The sequence below is a fragment of the Misgurnus anguillicaudatus genome, chromosome 22 (assembly GCF_027580225.2).
Source record: "Misgurnus anguillicaudatus chromosome 22, ASM2758022v2, whole genome shotgun sequence".
Classification (NCBI taxonomy): domain Eukaryota; kingdom Metazoa; phylum Chordata; class Actinopteri; order Cypriniformes; family Cobitidae; genus Misgurnus; species Misgurnus anguillicaudatus.
Window position 1 is genome coordinate 32,834,043 of NC_073358.2, and position 18,941 is coordinate 32,852,983.

An 18,941-nucleotide genomic window follows, 5' to 3' on the forward strand; every position below is an offset into this window, starting at 1 on the left:
ACAACCATGCCAAGCTCAAAATTGCTTAAGTCACCTTTCTTTCCCATTCTGACATTCAGTTTGGAGTTCAGGAGATTGTCTTGACCAGGACCACACCCTAAATGCATTGAAGCAACTGCCATGTGATTGGTTGATTAGAAAATTGCATTAATGAGAAATTGAACAGGTGTTCCTAATAATCCTTTAGGTGAGTGTACATTACGTCACGTGTCTTTATGGGATCTTAACGAGATGTGTGTGATGAACGTACACAAAGATTCCAGAAAAATCATTGGCAGTGTGAATGAACCAAAATCCAACTTTATTGTTGTTTTGTATTGTTTACACTTACAAGATGCAAAAACAATGCTATGGGTAATACTATCAACTGCCATTATATTTGTGCACCATAGAAGTGAGTGTATTCTGTACACAAATTAAACATCTGAATGCAGTTGTCAGTCTCAAAAGTCTGCACAATGTCCAGTCCTAGTAATGCAGAAGGATTCATGAAAACAGAGTGAAGTTATAAACAGTGAGACAGAAGAAGTACACAAGCATTACAATTTAATAATGTCTGCAATGTTTCAATGTTGTGGTTTTAAAGCCGAGACACCGGTGAAAGGACAGAGGAAACTACAAGCCTGCACATACAGTGCATGTAATCTTTCAAAATGAATGAAGTGTGTGATTTACATAAAAAAACAATCACAAATACCACTTAGCACAAAACATGGTCCTCAAAAGCCATTTCATTCATTACCCACGGGCTGTGAACAAAAAGGCCAAACATATTCAGCCAGGTTTATGCAAAGCAAATTCTAATCTGCTCTTTAAAAGATGAGGACTCAAAGATAACAATACTGAATTTCTCTCCAAAACAAAACCAGGCCAGTAAACTTGAATTCAACCAAAGTAAAATGTCACATCATTTTAAAAACAATAAGGTCATAAAATAGACCGAAAAACTGTTGCCCTTTAAAACGGGATTTTTCTTCAGTAAACAGAACAACAGATACAAAGCAAACACAATAAATAAGCAATGAGTGATAGAAACAGTGCTAAAAGATTAACTACACAATTATTTTTATGTAAAGAGATAAAATAAAAGTAAATCAATGACAAAATAACAAAATAAGAGCAGAATAAAAGATGGTAATTAAAGTTAAGTGAGAAAGTGATACTAAAAGCGTTTAATTAATCCCTTTGGATTAAGAGAGGAAAGAGGGAAACAGAGAGACTGACCTAAATAATGACAGATATGCAAGACGAGCTGACGTTGAAGGAGGGATGGAGTGATTAATAGAACAAAAGAGGAAGGAGAAAAGCATCAATTATTCACAATAGAGGTCTGAGTGGACACACTGAATACTCACCCCTTCTGCATCAACTCAAACACTGTAGGAAGAGAAGAAAGAAAAGCAAATTATTAAAGAAAAGCGAGAGACGATTTATTCTGTTATTGGCAAATCCATTATGGCTTAAAGGAACAGTGTAGCTATTTATTTTAGAGAACACAAATGTGAATTTAGAAGAATTATTATGTTGCACTTTACTGTAGAACTCCAAAAGGACAAAAAACAAAACCTGTCCACATGTCTTGTATATTGTATTCAAAGTTGTCTGATGTCATACATTATTAAACTGTTTTTACGAATATGGGACACCTATGTTTGCATTAATATTGTTGATGTAAATTTTAATCTATCACTACAAACTATATATCGTTGGAAAGGTCTAAGCCTCCAGAATAGACATTTCAACAGTGTTTTATAAAATAAATTATGTAGGGAGAGTAATTGATTTATTTATGAAGAGTGTGCCTCAAAACATTTTTTTTCTGCTAAATGTCACTGTCCCACCAGCAGGACGACTACATTTACTTCAATGTTTGCATATGAATTCTTATCTAATCATGATAAACTGTATATTGTTTGAAAGCTCCAAGAGTGTAGACTTAACTCAATAGGGTGGGGTGACGCTTAAAGGGTTAAAGGAATAATAGACAAAGATCCATTGAATTATTCATAAATAATGCACACCCAAGGGTGGTAATGCGGCAGAACGCGAAGGGTTACACAGCCGGTGAGCATTATTTGCTTATTCGGCTTATACCACAGTTACCACAGACATTGATCTGGTGTTTATTTTAAGACATTTGACAGATTAGGTGTGCGCTTATCAAAAAATAACGCATACCCGTTGGACATTTCTCAGCCAATCAGAATAAAGCATTCAACCGCCCTATGGTAGGAGAGAGAACGGGCGAAAGTAAAAATTTTTCAAAAAAACGTCCTTTTGAAAGATAATGTTATAGACAGAGATATATTTTTGCTGTGGTCAATAACTCACAAGTGTAATCTATCAATAGCAGGTGAAATCTTGAACAAATGTAAAACGACGAAAGTAACACAACAAAACAAGATAGATGTTTGTGTTACACTTGTTTTTAGTAAATATACATGACTATGACCATGTTTATATGTAACTGCAAACATATATTGTCATTTATAAATAATTAATCACAAAATGATAAAATTAAATTAAATCAAATTAGAATAATATACATTTTAACATAATGCAACAGTATTAGCAGTTGGACAAAAGTAACAAATGTTACTTTCATTCCGACAGGAACCCCTGACACTTAAACCAGATTTACTTTCATTTGGAAAAACTTTGAACTTCAGGATGTGTTAGAGCAGTGGTTCTCAACTCCAGCCCCCCCCCCAGAATATTTTAGATGTCTCCTTATATGAAACACCTGAATCCACTCACCAGGCTCCTGCCAGAATATTTAAAGGTTTCCTTAATTAACATACTTACAAGCTGATAAACTGAATCAGGTATTTTATATATGGAGACATCTAAAATGTTCTGGGAGGGGGGGCCCGAGGACTGGAGTTGAGAACTACTGTGTTAAGGGCTCGTTATAGTCGTGCGTAGGTCCTACGGCGTAGCCGGGACAACGTTGGTTCCGCGTCGGTTTCCATTTATACTTTTGCGTCGTCCTCCGCTTCGACGTGCAAACACACACGCAAACCGCTGGTAGGCAGTATCCACGCGTGTAACCACAGTAGCAGCGCGACCGTCAGAGAAGAAGAAGCTTGGCAAGTTAACCCACAAACGAAGAAGAAACAGCAACTTGTTGTGTATGTTTTGAGAAGACCAGCAATGATGGAAGTAAATAAACAGTGACTTTTGTTGCAGTTTAAGTTAAATCACTCCTCAAGTTTGCTCATCTTTGTTGTCACCGTCGCAAACGGAAATATCTACGACGCAGTTTTTTTACCTGATGGGAGGGGTTCTGGTGGACCAATCACAGCGCTTGTGGTCCGCGTAGATCTGACGCGCTGTTAAAAATTTTGCGAGGTGCACGTCAGGCTGCGCAGAGCTACGCACAGGCTACGGATAGCCTACGCCGTAGCTACGGCGTAGAACTTACGCACAACTATAAATCGCCCTTTAGAGCACTAAATAACCTGTAGATTGATCAGTACTTTAACACATGAAACGAGAAACGCAACGCGTTATAAGAAAAAAATTACCGCTTTAGGAATTTACTTATCATGATCGCAAACAGCTTTTCGGACCTACACACGCAAAACGTTTAGGAAATAACGCAATATTTGTCAGCTCTATCAAGGGTTGCGTGCTAAAGATGCTGTCATAGTTTGGAATGAAAATGTTATCAGGGCTCGGAGAAAATCGCTTTGTTACTTTCATCCCCAGTTACTTTCGCCCCGGTTCTCCCCTATAATTTGTATTATTAAACATCGCTCTGGAATGATTGTTTCTGATCAGCCAGTGGAAACTAGGGCTGTAACGATTAATCTTGCAAATGTGTGTTTTCTCAATGAATGAATTTTAATGAATTATGGTGAAATCCCAGCACATCCAAAAGCCAGAGGGCGCTCTCGTGCAGAAACTCCATTTGTGCCACAGAAGAAGTAGCATTACAAATGCTATTCCAGGAAATGTCTAGAAGAATATTTATATTGCCGTTCTTCAAATTGTTTCAGGTATTCATGATGATAAAGAATATTTTGAATAATTTTGTTTAACGAGTGTTGCTTTTTTTAAATGCAAATCATAAACGACTTAGACTCGTAATGATTTTAGATTGATAAGGACTTCTCACTGACCAAAACGCCATAGTACACGCACAAGCTGCGCATGAAACACAAAATCGCAGCCTTGCGATTCAGAATCGATTTTAGACATGACTTTTTAATGGGACACGCGATTTATCGTTACAGCCCTGGTGGAAACATTCCAAGTTTTGTTATTCCCAGATAGTAACTGCCTGAAATTAATAACACAATCCCATCCGGGTACTGAAAGGTGCGGTTTAATACTTATAATTTAATTCAATATAAAAATGCTTTAATAACATATGAGATTTTATCAAGTAAAATTTTGTTCATTTTTGTGTAATCTGCTCCTTTAAGCAAATGAAAAATCACAGCACTTTTTCGAAACCTAAAAAAACCATTCCTCATGTGTCTCAAACTCCACTGACCCCCGCTTAGTCAAAATGAACTCTTTTTACAGAGAAGCATGGTGTCGTGCTTTTATTCACACCATTGCTCAGTGGTGTGAAGTCAGTCAGGACCGTGTGCCAGTCCATCAGCCGACAGCAACAGATACTTTATATTCATTTCTGCAGTATGAGTCAGACCAGCCGCAGTCTTACATGACACGCTACAGAATCTCACTTCAGCCCATTAGGAAGATAGACTGCACCGTTTGATCTATTAGATACAGCTTTTCATGAAAAACTTTTTATCTTATTACAACATGTTTGCAAAGGTGCGTTCACACTCGAGGAAGTTTGTAGAGACAAAGTGACCAGGGCATGGCGACTGTCTCCAATTAAATATTTTTATGGACGCATCTTTGGAGGAAAGAGTTTGGCGACATGGAAATACAGTGTAAATGCTGCTAGTTAAAATATGGGGATAATAGATGCAATACGTTTCAAAATGATGAAATGTGATATATAACCTGGTTTATAAAAACACCCACTAAATCTTTTTTTGCAAATGCATGTGGCACTTTATCACTAACTATATATGGACAACATAAAAAACATACCCATATGTAGATTGTCCTCCGCTGGATCATCCAGCACCTAAAATACAGTAAAAGGGTTATTACAAACATTAACTGCTTTAGGTACTTTATAACACTGTATAGTATGTTCTCAAAAACTATTCATGCTTGTGTATATGAGGACACATTACATGTGATTTTATTTAAGAGTGCTTAAAAACAGCACAGGGAGATCTAGGGGAGTTTTAATAGGGACTTTGAATTCCTTGTTCACCATTGACAATGTTAAACTTTAAGCACACTTTATGCATAAACAGGTTGGACGAAGCAAAACAAATATGAATTATTAAAATATGAGTTTAAAAAATGATTTCTTTTTATAATACTGTAAGCATAAAAGCAAATGAGCACACAATCCTTACTCAAACCAGCAGCAGGCAGACTGGGGTGATGACTGGACTGTAGGAGGATCTCTGCTTGACTTTTTATGTTTCCTGAAAACATTTTTCAATCAAGCTCTGGCTTGATTTTTCTCTCTTGCTTTCGCTCTAACCGCGCTTCTCTAATTTTTCTGAGTCCGTGGGTGCCGGTGTGATTGAAGAGCACTCAGACAGAACGACATGTGGAGAGAAGGAAAATATCTTCTGTATTCTTTCATTCTATCTTTCTTTTCTTCATCATGAAATCAATCGCGCTCCTCTCCACATGCCATTAGCTGGGTATTAAGAGGCTATACATATTTGTTCTGGATGATTTTCATTGTTGCTGTTATTTTGTTGCTATTATTTTCTGCTTGCCACAAAATCCGCAAAGACGCATGACTAGTCTGAAAGCTCAGTTATTGAGTGGATAGTGAAGGTAAACATAGTGCATCTTGCCGTTTCCTTGTTCAGTATGTTTTTGTATTTGACAGATACATAAAAATAAGTAAATAAATAAAGATAGAAATACACAAAGGCACAAAGAAAGAAGGACAGACAGACAGACAGAAAGACATAAAGAAAGAAAGGGAGTGACATCACTGCCAAAAGGCCACCTATACTGTATCTTTTAAAAGCTATACCGTAGCTATACTTTATCTCTTCTCATTTCTGCAGAACTCAAGTTTTTCATTTCACAGTTTCATGCATTAACTGCATGATTCGAGAGCAGACTTTGATGTGTTACTTTATGCTGTTTCCGTTTGTGATGTTTATCTTTTATACGCCATGGCCAGGACCGGATTAACACAGTGTAGTGCCCCAGGGTGACCAAATTTGAAGTGCCCCCCACCCAAATAAAAGTAAAACTTTAGTCATTCAGGGCTCCAGACTAACTTTTCGTCATTAAGAGCACTGTAGCCCGTGACTAAAAATTTTAGGAGCGCCAGCAGAAAATTGTGTTAAGTGTTGGTGTCCATTAAAGTCCATTAAAATGAGAAAAATCCTGCAATGTTTTCCTCAAAAAACACAATTTCTTCTCGACTGAACAAAGAAAGAAATCAACATTTTGGATGACATGGTGGTGAGTAAATTATCTGGATTTTTATTTTAAGAAAATGGAAAATTCCTTTAACTGGGCACTGATGTAGACCTTTATTCTCATCTATAATGTTTTTGGTGTAAATGTAAGCTAAAAGTTTTCCCACTATCTTTATCTCTCATCTCTGCAATGTCTTATTTTAAACCCTTCTCGCAGTTCTAAGTGAGATGTGTTGACCTTATCCGGGCTGCATAGACTTATCGGTAGATTCAACTGACACATGGTGACATTAAACAATTGATGCTTCATGCCAATGAGCGGTAAAAACCCCGATTGTGCATTCCGTATTTTTTGTCACGGGTTCCCGTACATGCGCAAGTACTTGTAAAAAAAAACATTTTAGTCACAGTCTGGAGCCCTTGGTGCCCCCCTATTGCCTGGTGCCCCAGGGCACTCGCCAAATCCCATCTATGGATAATCCGGCTCTGGCAATTGCATGCGCACATCAGGCGTTTACATGTAATGTGAAATGTTAAAATATTAACGGGCAGAAATCTATCAGTTATAAACAAATCTTGCTTTAGCCGTTTATCACCTTTTCCTGATAAAAGAAAGATGTTTTACGTGTTTACATGACCTTAAACATTATCAGTTTATTTCACAATCAGAGAAAGATTGAGCATGTAAATGCACACAGACAGACAGACAGAACAGACAGACAGACAGACAGACAGAAAGAAAGAAAGAAAGATATATTTTGATATATATTCTGACCTCCACTAGTTTAACAATATTGAGGTGATCCAGTTTTTTCAGGATGGCTATCTCTTGGTAAACTCTCTCCAGAGGACCAAGCACTTTAGGCTGATCTCCCTGGGCTGCTTTAGGACCTCGTGGTGGAGGCCGACCTGCATAGAAAGAGAAAGAAAAGTTATATAAATAAAAATGATGGAAGCTGCTATATTTGAAGAGCTCAGATGCAAAACCTACTGAGTGCGTCTGACATGTTTTTTGTAAATTAGCATTTTTATATCAGACTCTTAATGGATTCTACCAACAAACTTGTATTTTTGAATGGCCTGAGGGTGGGATTAAGCAAAAGTATTTTTGACGGAGGTGGCATTTAGAGGCTCCTCCTTTAACGAACTTCATTATTAAAGGTCCCGTTTTTCCTGTGTTTTTGAAGCTATGCGTTTATGGTGCGCAATATAGACCGTTTCATCGGGCGCATGTGCGGTGACGCAATAAGCGTCTGGTCCGAGCTTTACTTCCGGTTTCTGTTTGTTTAATGGTCTGACTAGTCGCTGAAACTGAACTCCTAAACAAATACCTTGTCGAAAATAACAAATGTTTTGCGTTCCTATGTAATCTATGTGTTGTTTATTTTGCTTGTTATATAAATAAACTACTTTAAAAAGACTTTGTTGTTATTTATTCTTCGCGGAGTTTACCGGAAGTTACGTGATGACCACGAAAGCTGCTTGTTTTATGTTGTTATGGCTGAAATGGTCTATTAAATGTGTTCATGTTTCACATGTAAAAAAACTTTCTATTTTTCACACAATTTAGTCAAACACTCTAATATTGACGTCATTCAACCGGGAAGTAGAGGGCTGTAGTCCAAACCGGCCGTTCGCTGTAGGCTTTGAAAGGGGAATTCTGTTAAAGAAAATATATCGCTTGGCAGTGAACTTTGTGCTTATAATTTTGCAGGTACTAATTATGCTCTAACAGCAACATAACACACTAACTAAAGTTTGAAAAATGGGATAAGGAAAAACAGGACTTTTAAGCTGTTAAGCTACCTCAACATTTGTCAAAAAGACAACATCTGCCATATAACATCTGCCGGTCATCCCAATGTTAAAAGTGTCCTAATTAACCTGAATTCACCCTATATTTGGTTTCAAATGAGCTTAAAGGCTACACTTACGTGGAAAACCGTACTGTTTCATCAGCTTCTTCTTAGACACCACCTTCATTGCCTGCAAAACAAGAAACGAATGCAATAAACAGGCATTCTTCTGCAAACTGCTTATCTCCGTTCGGCTGTATAAGGCTTTAAAGTGGGTGACAAAGTGGGAGACTTTTTTCATTAACATGCTAATCAAAGCATTCACAGAGTTCAATCAAAGGCGGCTCTCTCATTTGCTCCTGGCCTTGATGGGACACTTAAGTTTCTGCTCACAGCAGCATTCCTGCGTAGGTGATTGCTAAAGTGATGTCGGATATTCGGTCAAACAGTGAGTGACAAGGAGATCAGGCAGACCACAAAGCTTGTAGTTTTGTATACAGGTTCACAACAAATATGTTGCGCCCATCAAACTGCTGATTTACTGTTCAGTAGTCCTTGGCTCTCTGGAATGCTTGATTCTGATTGGTCAGTGGCGTTATTCAGAGCCTCAATGTGGCACCGTGAGTCATCTCGACACAAGCAGTTTAATACTTATAATAATTCAATGTAAATATGCATTAAAGAGCACCTATTTCATTACTAAAAAACAATGTTATTTTGTGTATTTGGTATAATACAATGTGTTTGCATGGTTTACAGTTTAAAAAACAGATTATTTTCCACATACCGTAGCTCCAGATTTCACTCTCTTCCTGAAACGCATGGATTTAAAAAGCGCTGTGTCCCTGATTGGCCAGCTAATCTGTACATTGTGATTGGCCTGAATACCTCTGATGTCAGCCGGAAATGTGACGCTCCTTATCGTGTTTGAAAGATTCGGTCATAATGCAATGCTGACAGGAGTTAACTTACAGGCTGGGAGGAATTATTATAATGTCAGTCTTGTCTACATCACCAATCCCAGGAAGTAAACTGTAGCCTACAATCTGTGTGTTTGTTGTAGTCTAAGAAAAGAGGTTTATGTTGGAAACTATAAGTCGCGTCATTGTTTACCTTGGGGTTTGAACATTTTGCATATAGTTAACATTAGGGGTGGAACAATACATGTATTCGTTTCGAACCGAATCGGTACGGGGGTCACGGTTCGGTGCGTGAATTTAAACGGAGAATACACGGTATGAAAATAAAAAAAAACTTGCGTGCAAAAGAATTACTGTAATGCGGAACTACTGTCAGGTACGCGGGTTCTTTAGGACAGCTAATCTGTAGCCCGGCTTTAGCTCTGAAGCTCTGATTGGGGCCGATGCAGCCGAGCTTCGCCTATGTATGCGCTCTATCAGAGACCGTCTACATTCTGGCACTCTGCAGTTTTTTGTCAGGTTCACGGTCCAGTGAGTGAAATAGCAGCGACAGCGAGTATGGCAAATGGTGGTGAGGATCCGCCGGCCCCTTTAAGATCGCAAGTTTGGCAAAACTTCAGTTTTCCAGTCAGTTACAATAATACAGGCGAGAGAGTGGTGGAAAAGACGAGGACTGTGCGTCGGCGTTGTTCAGCAGTTGTTAGGTATGTGAGTGGAAATACATCTAATCAGGGCTCTCAAGTCTCACGCATTCACCTTGACAAACACGCATTTCAGTCAGTTCAAACACCACACTTTGTATTTCTCACGCTGAGAAGTAGGAGATAAATTGTCCTGCTATATACAACAGGCATACGCAGGGCAGTTCTGTCGAGTTCAGCTGCTTTCAGTTTTTTAAGTGTGCTAAACTTTACGCAGCGCCATCAGCGTCAGTACAGCGAGAAATCTTGCGGAGGAGGCTGATTTCAAATCGCTCTCGCGTTACTCTGACGTCATCCACTTGTCGTTTCTTGCAGCCCCTCGTGAAGTCGTACACACCTATTAATTCATCCTACAAGCCTATTTTTTGTTCTTTAGTACATTAATATGAAATAAGGCCAAAAATGTAATTTAAAAATGTATTTGGGTAACACTTGTAATACATTTGAACCCCTATTTGTATGAAAGATGAGTACAAGAGTACTTAAAGTGGTATATATTTTTGAAATACGAGATAGTATGTTAAATGCATTTCAGTTCATATTCATGACATCTCAAAATAACACTGATAAGGACACCTATGCTTTTAAGATTAGCTAAAAAAAATGCCGCCTTCATTTTTGTTTTGCTTTTTTCCTCCATTGTACCGAAAGTGAATCGAACCGTGAAGCCTGAACCGAGGTACGAATCGAACCGGGACTTGTGTGTACCGTTCCACCCCTAGTTAACATGTACTAATACACACACACACACACACACACACACACACACACACACACACACACACACACACACACACACACACACACACACACACACACACACACACACACACACACACACACACACACACACACACACACACACACACACACACACACACACACACAAAAGGAAATATAAAAACGTGAATTAGACAATAGGTGCTCTTTAATTAATAACATATATGGGATTATATTTACAAAGGCTTAAAGAAAACTGCATGTTTGTCTTCTTTGCTTGAATCATGAAAGGTTTGCATTTGTTACAAACGAGCTAATAAAACATTACCTATCAATATTTCAGGACTAATTATTTACTCATGTGGCAAGTAGCCATATGATAAGCGGGATAATGTAAAGCCATTTGTTACCACAAAATAAATCCCTTCAGGGAGACACAACACCTGATCACCCTGTCAAGGATTGTTTTGGGTAAACAACTGAATGGAAAACATGATCCCTTACTTAAAAATGTCAATTACAGATTTTTTACTTGTATCTTGTCTTCTAGGATAAAAGGTGGAGATGTAAATTGTGTGCAAACTGAATATTTGGAGTCTTATATATAACATGGGATGTCCTCTGAATCTCAGCTCATTATAGTGATACAATGGCTACTGCCAGTTTCTAGCACCTGTGGAAAAGATGAGGTTTCATAATGATCACATGGCAGACCATTTCAAAATTCATCCTTTAGTTTCTCATGACTCAATTTCACATTTTGTCATGGAGAAAATGCCAAATGTAATTTGAATGCACGCTTAAATCATCTGTCTAGTTCTTATATCTTCATTAATAACACTTAATAATATTCTAAACTGGCTGATGTTTAAAACACATAAAGCTGAGATGAAGTAAAATGCATTTCATCTTTCACCCAAGGTCATCTGGAGGAGGCTGAGCTGAACAGCTGATGAGCTGAAATAACATGAATGTTTTATGAACGTGTCAGAGGTAAGCGCACAGAAACAAAACTGTGATTTCGCATGCTGTAGGGACTGCAGAAATTCAAGTGTCAGGTTGTTACGGGGATTAGATGAATCAGCCAATACGCACGTCGTACGCAAACACAGAATAATAATGCCACTGGGACGCTACTCTGAATGAATACTAATATTTGAACCGTGTGAAATATTGAAAGTTTGAAAAGCTGGAACAATTCTGAATCATAAACTATAAATATACAAATTTTAAAGAAAAACATTGCTACTCGCTGAATCATTCACAAATGTAGGTGGAAGATTATGAGGCTTAACACAGAGTCTTAAAACTAAAAGTTTCAATGATACTGTAGGCCTTCATACACTGTTAGAAAAAGGGTCAAAATATCTACCCCAGCGGTCACTGGTACAGTTCTCTTTAAAATTGTCCTAAAATGTAACATTAGGTACAGATACAGTACCAATATGTACCTCTGAGGTATACTAATATGAACTCTTTAGGTGCAAAGCTAAATTTTTGAAAGGGTACAACCCCAGTTTGGGGACATATTTTGAAAAAAATTTGACAGTGTATAATTCATGGTCACTAGGTCATGTGACAAAAACTGTGTACACAGTATGGTAAATTAAAGGGCAGACACGCAACTTATCCAAAGACACATCTTGCCATACACAATCCTAATGCTGCGTTCACACCAGCCGCGGTAGAGGCGTCAAGCACGAGTGATTTCAATATTAGGCAAAGTAAAGATGCATTGACGCATGTTTGGAGGTCTCGCTCCGCGAATGAGGCGTTTAGCGCGATGCAATAGACGTGATTCCGCCTCATTGAAAACAATGGCGCGAAGTGAGCGTTGCCGCGGAAAACGCACGAGTTGAAAAATCTGACCTTTGGCGGAAAAACATGCCACATTAACCAATCAGGAGCTTGCTGTAGTAGTGACGTGATCACAGGAAGTGAGCGGAGTCGCAGAAGCCCCTCCCATTAGGGATGGGCGATATCTTATCGTTTGCTATATACCGCCAAAAAATGATACTCGCGATGAAAATCTCTCACCTCACGTTAACAACGATAAATCTAGTTGATGAGGTTTGTGCGCGCCCAATTCACTGTTCACGTGCGGAGTGAAAACAAACATTGCGGAAGGCGGGCGTGAGGCTGAGGAGATACTTGTTGTTATTACCATGAATTTACCAGAATGCATTTACCAGTAAATACAAAAACGTGCTGTTCACACATGCAGTGACGTTCCGTCTTTTTACCAGTAAGACATCATTCACATGTATCAAATACCAGTAAACTCGGAGAAAAAGCGAAAGTTACCTGTGGCGCGGGGCCGGTGAGCTCAGTGTTGTATTTGTAAACAATGACGGGTTATGACTTAATATCCACGTCCGTATTTTGTTGTTTTCACATCTGTGGCAAACGCTGACGGTCGCGAAGTTGCTTGTGACCAAACAACATTGCGTTAGGCGGCGTCAACGGAACCTGAGTTTGCACATTAGGCTTCACAGAGGAGCGAGGTAAAGTTTAGTTTTAGGTTTGATATTCGCTGCATATCCGCCTAGGCTGCTTAAGGGGCCGTCTGCAAATTACAGAGAGTGTGCTAAGGACGTCGGCAATTTGGCAAATAGATGTTAAGCTGTTTGAAACAACTTTGGTGTAGAAATGTGGATGTTAACTTCAGGTGTGCTCGACTTTTAAGCAGCACATGTGTGGAAACATGCGGGGGTAAACGCGTCAAATATTAAAAAAAAGTTCTGATTGGCCCTAAGCCGAAGCTGTCAGTGCGGTCTGACGTCGTCTGTTTTAAATGCCGGTAATCCTATATTTTTCGTTCACAAATAGCACTTACTGGTAAATTACTGGTAATTTTACAACCTGTCTGTCACGATCGGTTAACACCGGATTGTGGAAAACAAAAAGAGAACCCAAACGCAGACTCAAATACAAGAATAAACTATGATTTATTTAATAAATAACTGAAACACCCACGAGGGGGTAAAAACAGAAAGGAACAAAAACACTGTGATGAAACACAAAACTGGATCAGATCTAAACACGAAGCACATACACATGAAGATTACAACAACAATGATCGCGCACACAACAGAGGACGAGAGGGCATTATATAGACAGCACATCAATGGGGAACAGGTGAACATTATTAATTATGTAAGACATGAGTACATAAGGGAGTAGGGTAAAAGTGACAAGACACTGGGAACACGTGTTACACATACATGATGTGAAACAACACGTATTCCCACATAAACACAATGCTGCCATAGTCTTGCCCTCTAACATACCGCCTGGATACTAACCAGGGTCAGGCAAGACTATGACAGCCACAAAACACTGGGAACACGTGTCACACATACATGATGTGAAGCACACGTGTTCCCACGTACACACAATGCTGCCGTGATCTTGCCCTCTAACACAGACCTGAACCTATACTAAAGTCTGGCAAGATCACGACAGCAACAAGACACCGGGAACATGTGGAAGCCACACACACAATGTGATTCCACATGCCCCCACACAGAACATGATACTGCCACGGTCCTGCCAGATGCACTCAGACCTACATCTAGCACGGATGTCTGACAAGACCGTGACACTGTCTTACTGGTAAATTGGGAGTACAGATTTACCGGAAAGGTTCTGTTCACACATTACCTGTTAACTGCAATTTACCAGTAAATTACCAGTAAAGACTGTATGTGTGAAAGGGACTATTGACTGTTCCACACTAAACTTCTTTACTTTATCAGGTTACTTTAACATGTTTGTTACTTTATCAGGGTTTATTTGCAGTTGTACTCTGTTGTAATTTTCCTGTTTGCACTATTTTTGCACCATTAGAGTATAAATAAATACAGAATCTGTGTTTACATTTTAAACTTGTAATTGATTTAAATTATTATTGTGTTGTTGTTGTTGTTGTTGTTGTGTGATGTTTTTCACCACAGTCACTGGAACACAACTTAAACATAACCTAATCTGATATTTTACAGAAGAAAATAATTTATCGTAATTTTTATCGTCACCGCAACAAACAACTGAAATTACCGTGATACATTTTTTTTAGGCCATATCGCCAATCCCTACCTCCCATGACGCGAATTTCCGCGTGAATGTCTCGATGACTACAATTTCACACGTGGCTTTCACGTGAGAATGAAGCGAGTAAACTCAAAATGTTCAAGCTTCCAACTACGCACGGTAGACGTGAATTTGACGCCTCAAACGCGTCATATGTAAACCAACAGTAAGAATAATGCAATACTTCTAAGACGTGAAAACCCATTAATGTAAGAAATTTCGAAAACCTCAATTGGCATTACAACATATTGTCAAATACACTTGTCACTCTTGAATGGTTCTGACAATTACCTATAGTTAAAAGAAAAAAAAAGACAAAGAAAGGAAATAAAGGACGCTGCCTACAGGTCACAAGAGAAAAACTGATTAAAAATCCTAAAAGAATAAGGATAGAGAGACAAAAGACAGTTTTATTTTCTCCTCTCAGAAGAAGAGATTGTGGTAATTGTTAGCCCCTCAATACCCTGCTCACAGTCTTGTGAGGTCAGTGAAGTGTAAAGGCCACAGATTGGGTGAAAACCACTCTGCTTTCTCTTTATGAAGAGATTTGAGCTCTGCCCTCTTTTCATTCTTAGTCCTGATATCCAGAAAATGTGAATTGAGGAATGTGCCTGACACTTTGGTGCAGACTTTGCTTTCACACAGCTATCCATTATGATTGATAGCTCGAAAAGATCTTGCTATTCTTGCAGATTATTTATGAGATACTACTGCTGAAAACTTAAATGTGCATTAAGAAAGAATGGTGTGTAACTTCTAAACATAATTATTTTTATTCCATGTATAAACAGTAAAAGTGGCACAATTTACCCCAATCTTCTCCTACATGGTGACAATAAAAGCAATTGTGAGATGCGGCAGTAAAATGTTTCTTAAAGCACTGCATTGTTGCAATACCATTTTAAACAAACTCAGCAAATGACACAGAAGCAGTGTCTGTATATTCTTACTGTGTATGGATACAGTATTATCCACATACACACATTCAGTTTTTATTTTCTCATGTAACTAAGTATTTGGTTCTTTGCTGGCAGAAATAAACAGGACTGGCACTTTGTTGTTGAAAGCTCTTTTTCTCCAGGTTGTTGTGACAAGAGCCAGTTTGAGTGTTTGTGGACTTTTTGTCAGCTTAAAGGAGTCTCACCATGATCCCATGTGACCTCTCTCAGTACCTCTCATTTTCATCTACTGAACAGCCATTAATGAATATGATTTGCTTTACTTTTTTACTTGTCGTACATTAAAGATTGTGGTGCATTTATGGACACTTAAGGGAATAGTCTACTCATTTTCAATATTAAAATATGTTATTACCTTAACTAAGAATTGTTGATACATCCCTCTGTCTTCTGTGTGTGTGCGCGTGGGCGCTGGACCGCGCTGCGACGCTTCGATAGCATTTAGCTTAGCCCCATTCATTCAATGGTACCATTTAGAGATAAAGTTAGAAGTGACCAAACACATCAACGTTTTTCCTATTTAAGACGAGTAGTTATACGAGCAAGTTTGGTGGTACAAAATAAAACGTAGCGCTTTTCTAAGCGGATTTAAAAGAGGAACCATATTTTATGGCGTAATAGCACTCGGCGCAGTGACACCCTCCCTCTCCCATTATGAGAGTCAAAAGTGCTATTACGCCATAAAATATAGTTCCTCTAGGTCTGCAGTGATGATCACACAACATCTCTCTGGCCACGAAGAGATGATGTAACAAGTGCATCCAAATGTCAAAAGGTTTTTTAATTGGTACTTACATAATATCTGTCATCATCCTCGTTGTATGCCAACTTGACGACACCATAGGAGCCCTTGAAGATAAAAGTAATGGATAAAACATACATGCAGTGAGATGAGTCAGACTGAGACTTGCACTCAAGGACAGTAAATATCAGTGACTGAATGACACCGAGACATGTGAGCCAAGCTGTCAAAAATGCCAACTGGCTTAACTTTTTGTATCATTGTCATCAGATTCTATTAGTCAGACAGACCGTTTTGGGGTGTTTATCTTTCCCCAATAGCCAGAAAAAATAAGGGTGTTACCCTATTGGTCTACACACACATTTGGCAACACAATATGGAAATGATGTAAATGATCTTACCTTTCCAATCTCAGTCTTTAACTTGTACTGGTTAAGTTGGATGCAGTCCTAAGAGTGAGTGAGAGAGACAGAGAGACAAAGTGACAGTGTATTAATACTGTATATTATACATATAAAGGCCCTGCCTGGTGCAAGTAACTTATACAACCCATACAGTATATACAATATACATATCTAACTGATCCATACACATACATACAAATATTAATGACTGCAAATATTAAGGTACACATGGTGGCAAAAAGCTAAAAAAGTGTATTTAGCGAATGTAGTAGGGTTGCTATGGATGATCAAGCATATCTCTGTATGCTTAAAAACGGCACCTAATGTGTTTATTCTGCTCAGACATACAGAAATAGACAGACAGAAAGACAGACAGACAGAGAGAGGGAAGTACAGAAAGAGAGAAAGAAAGGCCAGAGCAGAGGGGAATATTGCTGGCACATGCTCAGTGAGTCCTGCACTGCAGTAAACTCACACATGCACACATACGGTCCAAATTAAACAAAAACAAGAGATGAAATTTAGTCCTGTCTGTCACTCTCTGTAATCTATATGATCCTATTATTGCTTACAAATGGAACTAGTTAACCATAATGCTTGGTTCTTTCAACCCATGGTTGGGTAAATATGGACAAACCCAACAGTTGGTTTGAAGTAGCCTGAAAAATCTTTATATTTGAGGCGAGACCACCCGGCATAAGTTTATTTAGTTGGGTGTCTCAATATTTTATCAAACCATGGGGTTGAAACAAACCAGCATTTTTAGAGTGATGGGCTCACTGTAACAATAAAATATGAAATGAACAACATAATTATTATTGTGTCCTGGCTAAGAGAGCAAAATGTCTTCATGCTGTTTTGTTTCTGACAACCGGGGCGTCGGACTGGGGGTAAAACCAGTACTGATTATCAGGGCCCCAAAGGAAGAGAGGGCCCTTGAAAAGTCTGGAATATATTATGGGGTGGGGCATGGGGGTCCATCAGGACTGCCTATGTATGCATAGGGCCCAAAATCTTGTGCAACGCCCCTAACATCACATTTTGAGCACATCACACATTAAATGTGCTAAAAATTGACTTGAATCTGAGGTAACCTATACTCGAAATGATGACCTCTGGATTCGACCCATTACTAGCAACTAGGGGAAAGGACTGAGGTGCCTACTGGTCTTAAAAATATCCGGGTTTACTGTACAAGACCCAGTTACAGGCCAGATTCTTTAATCATAATATAATATAGATGTATAGAAGAGCAGACATATCTCCATTATTTCATATAGAAGGCATGACCTTATGAGACACTCTTTGTGTGATGAAAGCTACTTGTTTTGACTATCTGCTGTCATGAAGGATGTGTGTATACGATGTGCTCGGATTAAAATCACCCGTAGCTTCTATTTAGAAGTGATATGTCCCCGAATTGAATTGCTGCTCCGATCAACCAACAACAACCGGTTTTCCCAGCCGATAATGCTATTGTGCAGCTTTAATGCTTCAACAAGATTTCACCCCTATAACTTACAGTACCCAAGCTCTACATACTGCACAGTTCAATCACATCTAAGCCTTGTCACAACAAATAAAAGCACACGCTCGCTTCCTGTGAAGGCAGAGATGCCTCCTGAGGACAATGAGATGTGAAGGATTGCAAATAGAGAAGATGAATGAGGGTGAGAGGACATGACAGAGAAAAAAACGGGAAGGGAAAGTTGAAAAGAGAGAGAGAGAGATGACTTTCTGAAACTATTCGGTTGGGGAAATAAAACGTTTATGTGTGACAGCTGAAGATTAAAGCACAGAATAATTTTTCACTTTGGGTCTGTTCCAGATTGGTCCTTTTTTCTTTTTAAACGTGGATTATACTGGATTAAACTGTATTTGGGCTTTATAAGATATTACTATATTGTGTTTTCAATTGTTATACTGCGACTGGATTTGTACATGTAAGTGGCGTGTGCTGTACTGTACTGTATGGGAACCTTTGGGACAAGGGGCTCTATCATACACCCAGTGCAATGCAGTTCAATGCGCAATGCAAGCATTTTTGCTAGTTAAAGCCCAATGTAGATATAATTTTCACGTTCAGTGCCACATTGTTTAAATAGCAAATGCATTT

At 38.7% G+C, this 18,941-nt stretch overlaps 1 protein-coding gene across 2 annotated transcripts in view; it reads right to left on the bottom strand.

Moving 5' to 3' along the window:
* The window catches only part of camkk1a (calcium/calmodulin-dependent protein kinase kinase 1, alpha a), a 95,219-nt gene that overhangs the window by 21,554 nt on the left and 54,724 nt on the right, over window positions 1-18,941 (bottom strand). For both annotated transcript variants that reach the window (XM_055199427.2, XM_055199428.2), the window contains exons 3-8: window positions 16,823-16,870; window positions 16,475-16,528; window positions 8,429-8,480; window positions 7,270-7,403; window positions 5,077-5,113; window positions 1,356-1,377 (exon numbers count right to left, since the gene is read on the bottom strand). In XM_055199427.2, coding sequence (XP_055055402.2) covers window positions 1,356-1,377; window positions 5,077-5,113; window positions 7,270-7,403; window positions 8,429-8,480; window positions 16,475-16,528; window positions 16,823-16,870 — 347 coding nt within the window. The remainder of the gene's footprint in view (window positions 1-1,355; window positions 1,378-5,076; window positions 5,114-7,269; window positions 7,404-8,428; window positions 8,481-16,474; window positions 16,529-16,822; window positions 16,871-18,941) is intronic.